The sequence below is a fragment of the Tursiops truncatus genome, chromosome 11 (genome assembly GCF_011762595.2).
Source record: "Tursiops truncatus isolate mTurTru1 chromosome 11, mTurTru1.mat.Y, whole genome shotgun sequence".
NCBI classification, from domain to species: Eukaryota; Metazoa; Chordata; class Mammalia; order Artiodactyla; family Delphinidae; genus Tursiops; species Tursiops truncatus.
The window spans coordinates 57,283,520-57,291,830 of NC_047044.1; the positions used below are offsets into that span (position 1 = coordinate 57,283,520).

The window sequence follows — 8,311 nt, forward strand, 5'->3', positions numbered from 1 at the left end:
TCAAGTATAATTTCATATATTTTAAAAGCCATTTTCACTTTTTCTGTCAACTGCCTAATCACAATTTTTGTTCATTTGGTGGTAATTGATAATTTTTTCTTTTCTTTTTTTTTTAAGATTTCTTTTCTTTTTTTTTTTTTTTGATGTGGACCATTTTTAAAGTCTTGATTGAATGTGTTACAATACTGCTTCTGTTTTATGTTTTGGTTTTTTGGCCCAAGGCATGTGGGATCTTAGCTCCCTGACCAGGGATTGAACCTGCACCCCTGCACTGGAAGGTGAAGTCTCAACCACTGGACAGCCAGGGAAGTCCCCATTTTTTCTTACTGATGTTTTAGAGCTCTTAAGAAAAGCAGACCTTCATCTGTCTTACATGTTGCAAATACTTTTTCACAGTTTGTCATTTCTCTCTCAAGTTTGTTTATAGAAATTTTTTCACTCGGGTTTTTTATATATCTTGATATTAAATATTTTTTATATATCTCTTCCCCACTCCAAGACCATAAAAAACAAAACAAACTCCATGAATTATTTTACTGCTCTTTGTGGTTTCACGTTTAATACTAAAATACTTGATAGATCTGGAATTTATTTTGGTGTAAGGAGGGTGAGAATCGCACTTTTTCCCCAGCTGATTAGTCATTTCTTTGTACACAATTCATCCAACAATCCATCCTTCCCTCTCCCCGTCCCCACATTTTCATTATTTTACATTTCTTATTATATCTTTTTTCCCCATTAAATCGTGACATCTTTTATTGGAACCGTGGAACCACGGAATTTAGGACAGCGTCAAGAATCCAGCTACAAAGAAGGGAGTCTACAGGTCTGCAGCTTGCACGCAGAACTACAACCAATCTAGCCACTGTTTGGGGTTTCTTTCCTCCCGCAAACCTGCAACAAGGAGCAGTCAGGAGAAGCAGGCCCTTGAATTGCCGAGTGTTTGGTACATCACTGAGTGTTCGTTAGATAACTGGGGTTGGGGGTTGGGGGGCGGGGGAGGCGAGCATGGGGGGGAGGCTGTGAACCTGTCTTTCTTAGCCAGGCATTTTTTTATTTTCCAGAGTCTTGTCTGTCTTCCTTTATCTCACCCTAAGTACCCAAATCTTCCTTGAAATGGGGTTACAGGGCGTCTCCGCCCCAACTATTCCCGAAGCCCTTGTCGCCTGTCCTTGCCTACAGTCTAGACGAGAGGGCGGCTCCGAACGCATAGGGAATAGAGTGACTGGGATCGGGGGCAGGCGGGGGAGATGCCAGGGTTCGGAGGCGAAGGGCTGGAGGGGGAGGGGGGGTAGAGAGAAGGACCTGCGCTCGGCGCGGGCTTCGCGCCCCCGCAATGTCCTCGGCGCCCACTAGAAGGCGCCCCAGCGCTCTCCTTCCCCGCGCGTAGCCGGATCCTCCGCCGAACCAGCCCGGGAGCTGAGCCGCGCGGAACCGCGAACTGAAGAGCCGGGCGGCGGCCCGACCTCTCCCGGCCCGGCAAGTGGAACAGGGTACCGGGGAGCCTCGGATTTGTTTCTGGGACTGGGGTGCGGCGGCTTCTGGACTCCGATCCCCACCTCCGCAGGAAACGCCCAGAACCACCCCAGCGCCTTGGTCTACAAAGCCCGGAGAGTCCGAAGGCGGGAGGGGTCGGGCGCGCTCGGGAGGCAGGAGGATCCCCCTCACTCTCAGCCTCACACCCGACTCCCCCATCAGGCCGCCTCCAGCCCCATGAGGACCCCCAGGCTGGGGCTGAGAGCCTGGCGCAGCCCGGACCGAAATCTTGCGGCGGCCTCAGAGCGTTAGACAGGTCAGTGCCCGGGCGGGATGAGGGGCCGAGCCGGAGGCGGGAAGAGGCGCGCACGCAGGTCCACCTTGTCCCCCCGTACAGCTTCCCGAGGCCACTCACGGGGTCACCTCCGCCGGGGCCACCCAGTAGCGCGGGCGTGATTCTGCATTTTTCATGACAGGCAAGGTGTGGCGCTGCCCTCTGCAGCCCAGCCGGGGCCAGGTGATGCTCGGACTGAGGGGTTGGGGGATGCGCGGGCCAGGGGAGGTGGCGGGCTCGGGAACACCCGCTATTCTGATAAAATGGTACTCTTCTACTTATGAGCCGCCGCATCGAAACCACTACCTCCAACGTTTTCTTGCTTCAAGATGCCCGGCCTCAGGCGTGAGAGGAAAGCAAGATGCGGGAGAGGGAGAGAAGAAAGGAGGCCGGGAGACCCGAGGCCCGGGAAGTGAGGGGAGGGGACAGGGGTACCGATTCGCTATGCAAATCCTGGCGCGCGAGATGTGGAAAGCCCCGGGTGGCCGGCAGGAGCCTCCGGAAGCGCGGGGGCCCCAACCCACGCCTTCGCTCCCCACCTTTCTCACTCTCCCATCCCTACCGCCCACCCAGGATGCGGCTGGGCCGCCGGGCCCTCTGTGTGCTGGTCCTGCTGCTCGCCTGCGCCTCGCTGGGGCTCCTGTACGTGAGCACCCGGGTCGCGCCGGGCCTCCAGGCACCTCTTGCGCTGTGGACGCCCCTGCAGGGCAACCCCAGGCCAGAATTGCCAGGTCTTGCCCCCGAGCCCCGGTACGCACACATCCCAGTCAGGATCAAGGAGCAAGTGGTGGGGTGAGTGCAAGGAGTCGTGGTACTGGCACGGCACTCGCTGGGGGGTGGCGTGGGAAGCTCTTGTTTCCTCCACTGCTGAGCTCTGATGCCTGGGCTCCCCACGACTGGTTGCAGAGGGGTGAAGTGGGAGGTGGAGGGGGCCACTGAGTCTTGTGCTGGCGGGGGGGACAAATCTGTCCTCCAAGAACCTTGTCACGGTACGGGGAAGGGAGGGTGTGCCGTCAGGGGAGGGCCCTGACTTTCTGAGTCCTGGTGATTCCCTATGAAAGGAGAGTCCAGGTGGGGTCCTAATGGCGTGTAGGCAACTCTGAACACCTAGCAATTGGCCCTATTCTACACCTCTGTAAAATCCAGATTTAGGGGATGCGTCATTCCTTTGGTGGTTCCTCCTCCTGGGGACTATTTGAAGAGCAGTGTTTAAGGGAACAGATTTTGGATGGACAGGGTTGAAAGGCCAAGATGTAGGTCCTGTGTAAATGTTCTGTGGGATAAGTGAGCTGCATGGCTGGGCTCTGAGGACCCTTCCTCCCGGCTCCAGGCTGCTGTCCACAAACAACTGCAGTTGTGAGTCCAGTGGGGGGAGCCTTCACCTCCCCTTCCAGAGGCAGGTCCAAGCCATTGACTTCACCAAGGCCTTTGACCCTGAGGAGCTGAGGGCTGCATCTGCCTTGAGGGAGCAGGAGTTCCAGGCCTTCCTTTCAAGGTACCGGTACCAGTGGGAAAGGAGGGCATGACTCTGTAGGGGGAGAGCAGGGGGAAGCCTGGAGGGTGGGTGTGGCAGGAGGGAGAGCCCGTCTCCCCCTGACTGCTCCTCTGTCCTCCCCCTCCTTCACTGCCAGGAGCCAGTCTGCTGCTGACCAGCTGCTCATAGCCCCTGCCAACTCCCCACTACAGTACCCCCTGCAGGGTGTGGAGGTCCAGCCCCTCAGGAGCATCTTGGTGCCAGGTGGGGAGAACGGTCCTAGGGGATGACCTAAGCCATGGTGGGGGGTGGCAGAGCCCAGGTTGGGTGAGGAAGAATGAGGGAAGATTGGAATGGGAGGTGGGAGACTTGAGGTCAGGGAGGGCTCATGAGGTGGGAGATGGGGACAGAAGGGACTCTAAGATTGTCAGGAATTGTAGAAGACAGTGACTGGAGAGGTTTGGGGAGAAGGGTCTATTCTTGCTGACTGGCCAAAGTTAGGTGAACAGGTAGGGCAGGCCACAGAAGAGCTACTGCTTTGATGGGAAGGAGTAAAAAATAAGTTACTCTAGGCTATGCCCCGCAATGTGCCCTGCTGTGGCCTCAACAAGAGGGATGCATGAGAAATTCTGTGCTGGGTGTGGTGAAAGAGGGAAGAGAAAATGAGGAATTCCAGATTGTCTGTGATTTTGATCCCCTCTCCTTCCTCCCAGGACTGAGCCTGCAGGCCACTTCTGGTCAGGAGGTATACCAGGTGAGAAGAAACAGGAGGGCGAGGAGGCCAGGTGGGCATTAAGGATGCCGGGAGGGCAACAAAGCTGCCAAAGGAGGGATGGAGGAACCAGGGAGGCAAGAGGTGGGTCTGGGGCCTCACTCTGCACTCTCCAATCCCCTCTCCCAGGTGAACCTGACTGCCTCCTTGGGCACCTGGGACGTGGCAGGGGAAGTGACTGGAGTGACTCTCACTGGAGAGGGGCAGCCAGATCTCACCCTCACCAGCCCAGGGCTGGACCAACTCAATCGGCAGCTGCAACTGGTGACTTATAGCAGCCGAAGCTACCAGGCAAACACAGCAGACATAGGTGCGAGGCCCAGGTGGAGGTAGTAACAGGCTGGGTGAACACAGGGAGCCCAGAAAGGCAGGAGCGAGCAAGTGGCAGAGGGTGTGGGAGACACTCGGGCCATGGCCAGCGCTGCCCAGCCACACAATGGGCATTTCAGCTGGGCCAGCAGGGCCAGGGAGGGAGAGAAGGGGCCTTTGTTCATCTGGGGCTGGAGCAGGCCAGAGGGAAACCCGAGCCTTGGGTGTGTCCCCCCTTCAGGCCAACCATGGGGGCCCCAGGAAGTGACCTGCCCCAGGAGCCAGAAGACTCAAGCTCTATTCCCAGCCCACCACTTACTAGAGGGCAAAGGGCTTTATCTCCCAGAGCCCCCATTTCTCCTCTAGCAAAAGGGGCATAACACAGTCCTCCTGCTTCTCTCCAAGGCTTCTGTACCAAACCTGCTCCCACTTTGGAGCCTTTGCACTTGCTGTTCCCTCTGCCTAGAATGCTCTTCCCGCAGATTTTTGCATAGCTGGCTCCTTCGTATCATTTGGATCTCAGCTCAAATGGCTCCTCTTCACTATCACATTACTTGTCTTATTTTCTATTCAATACTTATCTGTATCTGAATTTTCTTACTTACTTAGCCTGGAACCAGACTGACTAGGTTCCTATCCCAGCTTTGTTGCTTAACAGTTGGGTAATTATGGACATGTTAACTTCTCTGTGCCTTCTTTTTCTGTAGTAGGAATCTACTTAATAGGGCTACTGTGAGGATTAAATGAGTCCATATATTTAAGGTAACTTTAAAAGTGCCTGGCACATAGTAAATGCTCAATAAAGGTTAGCTTTTTAATGAACTCTTTTATCATCTTTCTCCCACCCATTAAAATGTAAGTTCCATGGGGATAAGAACCTTGCATTCTTGTCTAACAGGACCTAGAAAAGTGCTACACAGAGTAGGCGCTTAAATATTGTTTTACTGAAAAGACAATGTTGTCCAAGCCCTAGGGGCCACATCTCATGTCCTTTCTTCCCAGTCCGGTTCTCCACCGAGGGACACAAAGTTGCCTTCACCATACGCATAAGACACCCACCCAGCCCTCAGCTGTACCCACCTGGGTCTCTACCCCTGGGAGGTGAGACTGGTATGTTCAGGGACATAGATCCAGCCCTGATGGAGAGCAAGTTGGGAGAGGGCGACAAGTTGGGAGACACCCCTGCGAGATGTCTTCCTGCTCTTCACTCCCTACTCTCCTCTGCACCTAACCCTGCCCCTCACTCCCAGCCCAGTACAACATCAGCGCTCTGGTCACCATTGCCACTAAGACCTTCCTTCGTTACAATCGGCTACGGGCACTCATCGCCAGCATCCGCCGCTTCTACCCGACAGTCACAGTGGTAATCGCCGACGACAGCGACAAGCCAGAGAGCATTAGAGGTCCCCACATCGAGCACTATCTCATGCCTTTTGGCAAGGTGAGCAGCCAGCGAGGCTGAACTGTGCGCCACAGGGCACCGGGAGGGGGCGCACCCTCAGTCTGCAGTCTCCACCATAGTGATTCCACGATTACCTGCCTCAGAATCACTGAGGCGCCTGTTAAGCATGAGGATTTCTGGAATGTAAACTCCACGGGAGCAGGAATCGTGTGTCTTACCAGCGCTGCGTTCTGAGAATGGTGCTTAGCACCTAGTGGGGGGCTCAGTAGATAGTTGATGAATGAATGAACGCATGAATGAAATGCATTCCAATACCTTCCCCCAGAACACTGACTCAGCGCCTCACACAAGTGGGAAATGCATTTTTTACCTAGCTCCCGGCCATTCGTAAGCACTCGAAAGTTTGGAGAGGGGCATAGGCTGTTGAGAGGGGTCAGGAGTGAGGAGAAAAGGTGGCAGAGGGCTACGTTCTATCTCGACAGCATCGCCAACCGTACTTACCCTTCCCCAGGGCTGGTTCGCAGGCCGGAACCTGGCCGTATCCCAAGTAACCACCAAGTACGTGCTGTGGGTGGACGACGACTTCGTCTTCACGGCGCGGACACGACTGGAGAGGCTTGTGGACGTGCTGGAGCGGACGCCGCTGGACCTGGTAGGGGAGGGGCCTTGAGATGTAGGGTGGGAGGAGAGCCTTCGGCAGTCTAAGGCCGCGGCCGGCCGGTAGACCCGATTGAGGGCAGCCAGCCCTGGGACGGGAGGGGACGACGAAGCGGAGCCTGGGGCACTATCTGGGTCCTGCAGGGGAGAAGCGGGAAAGGACAGGGCAGGAGAGCCGCCCTGGAGGGGGAGAGGATCCCCTTCCGGTCCGCGCCCCGCCTGCAGCCGTCCTCCCGCCCCGGCAGGTCGGGGGCGCGGTGCGCGAGATCTCCGGCTTCGCCACCACGTACCGGCAGCTGCTGAGCGTGGAGCCCGGCGCGCCAGGCCGCGGGAACTGCCTCCGGCAGAAGCGCGGCTTCCACCACGAGCTCGTCGGCTTCCCAGGGTGCGTGGTCACCGACGGCGTGGTCAACTTCTTCCTGGCGCGCACTGACAAGGTGCGCGAGGTCGGCTTTGACCCGCGCCTCAGCCGCGTGGCGCACCTGGGTGAGTGGCGCCTCCTCCTGGCCGGGCCCGGCAGGGATCCCGCGGGGCGCTGGGCTGGGCTCGGTGCAGTAAGGCGCCAAGGGCCCTGGGTACTACTCCCCGACCACCCCCGCGGAGCCCACGGCTGCTACCGGGGCCCCTAGAGCAGTTCTACGAAGATTTACCAAGACCTGTGCCCGGGCAAGAGAGAGAGCTTCCACCCTCTCAGCCCCGAGCATCATTTAAACCTCCACAGCCAGTACAACTGCTGGGTCCGTCTTGAGCTTCCCCACCACTGCCACCTGCACCTTTATCTCGCTCCCAGCCGTATCCCTTGGTTCAGACCACCTCGGAGCAGCCCATTCGGCATTTATTGAACCTCTGCGTGTGTGTGTTGGGGGCGGGGCAGGGAGGGGCGGGGGGTGGGGCGGAGGATCAGTTTTCAAAGCACAAGGTAAGGATATTGACTCCATTTTATACAAGAGTAAAACTAAGACTCAAAAGGGTTGATTTACATGCCCAAGGTCCTTAGAAATGGGGTCTTTGCATATGCACCCAGCATATCCCAAATCTCAGTTCTCCTTTAACGGTGGGGCCTCTGTATCCTCAAGACCCTTCATTGTGTCCTCGCCTTTCCTCCACCCCCAGAATTCTTCCTGGATGGACTTGGTTCTCTTCAGGTGGGCTCCTGCTCAGACGTTGTTGTGGATCACGCATCCAAGTTGAAGTTGCCTTGGACATCACGGGACGCCAGGGCAGAGACTTATGCTCGGTACCGTTACCCGGGATCCCTGGATGAAAGTCAGGTGGCCAAACACCGCCTGCTCTTCTTCAAACACCGGCTCCAGTGCATGACCTCAGAGTGACGGCCACTCGGGGCCTTCCAACCGTCAGGCTGGGCCTACCTCCTTGCACCTGCCAGGAATATCTAGCAAAGCCCACCAGCCAGTGACCACTCCACTGACTGTCTCCAATCTCCTTCAGAACTTGATCCCAAATAGGGGCTTGTCCTGGTGACATTCCTCCTTTCTGCGAGTGCCCAGGGGCATGATGGAGCCATAACTCATCCCACAGCCAGTGCCAAGTCCTCCTCCCACCCCCTTCCCATAGGGCAGGAAGTGGGGGGTTGCTTTCCAAGTGCCAAAGAGCCCATGGGGACTCTAAAATCCTAAAGCGGAAACACTCTCATCTCCTTGGGACCAAGGGGGTGGGGAAGCCCCCAGTATATATTCCCAGGGCTGGGGCCTCCCTCGCATCCCTGGATCCAGGACTCTGTGCAGCGACTGCAGCCCCACCCCATGGAGAGAACTGGTGACGGGAGCTGGTGTGGGGACCAGTGAACATACAGGTGAAAGCCATTTTCAGTTGTGTCTCTGCAATGCTGTGCGCATGGAGGAATGGGGCACCAAGGGTCTGTGTGCA

At 56.5% G+C, this 8,311-nt stretch overlaps 1 protein-coding gene across 10 annotated transcripts; it reads left to right on the top strand.

The window, feature by feature from the left end:
* The first annotated feature begins 1,375 nt into the window (after positions 1-1,375).
* B4GALNT1 (beta-1,4-N-acetyl-galactosaminyltransferase 1) lies at positions 1,376-8,310 on the top strand. Of its 10 annotated transcripts, none has more exons than XM_033866404.2 (12): positions 1,376-1,479; positions 1,699-1,792; positions 2,384-2,602; positions 3,141-3,305; positions 3,442-3,548; positions 3,998-4,038; positions 4,186-4,366; positions 5,368-5,475; positions 5,616-5,806; positions 6,279-6,419; positions 6,670-6,910; positions 7,538-8,302. In XM_033866404.2, the coding sequence occupies exons 3-12, from the start codon at positions 2,385-2,387 to the stop codon at positions 7,753-7,755; spliced, it is 1,611 nt and encodes a 536-aa protein (XP_033722295.1). In that variant the 5' UTR covers positions 1,376-1,479; positions 1,699-1,792; position 2,384; the 3' UTR covers positions 7,756-8,302. The 10 variants fall into 10 exon arrangements, with proteins under 10 accessions (XP_033722295.1, XP_073644566.1, XP_073644570.1 ...); XM_073788469.1 differs by having other exon boundaries at positions 1,410-1,493; XM_073788465.1 differs by having other exon boundaries at positions 1,699-2,602; positions 7,538-8,304.
* Position 8,311: the final 1 nt, after the last annotated feature.

Coding starts and splice junctions, on each gene's coding strand:
- B4GALNT1 (XM_073788465.1), top strand. CDS start 2,172: ATGCGGGAGAGGGAGAGAAGAAAGGAGGCCGGGAGACCCGAGGCCCGG. Junction 5,807..6,278: donor ATCTCATGCCTTTTGGCAAG/GTGAGCAGCCAG, acceptor ACCCTTCCCCAG/GGCTGGTTCGCAGGCCGGAA. Junction 6,911..7,537: donor CAGCCGCGTGGCGCACCTGG/GTGAGTGGCGCC, acceptor CTCCACCCCCAG/AATTCTTCCTGGATGGACTT.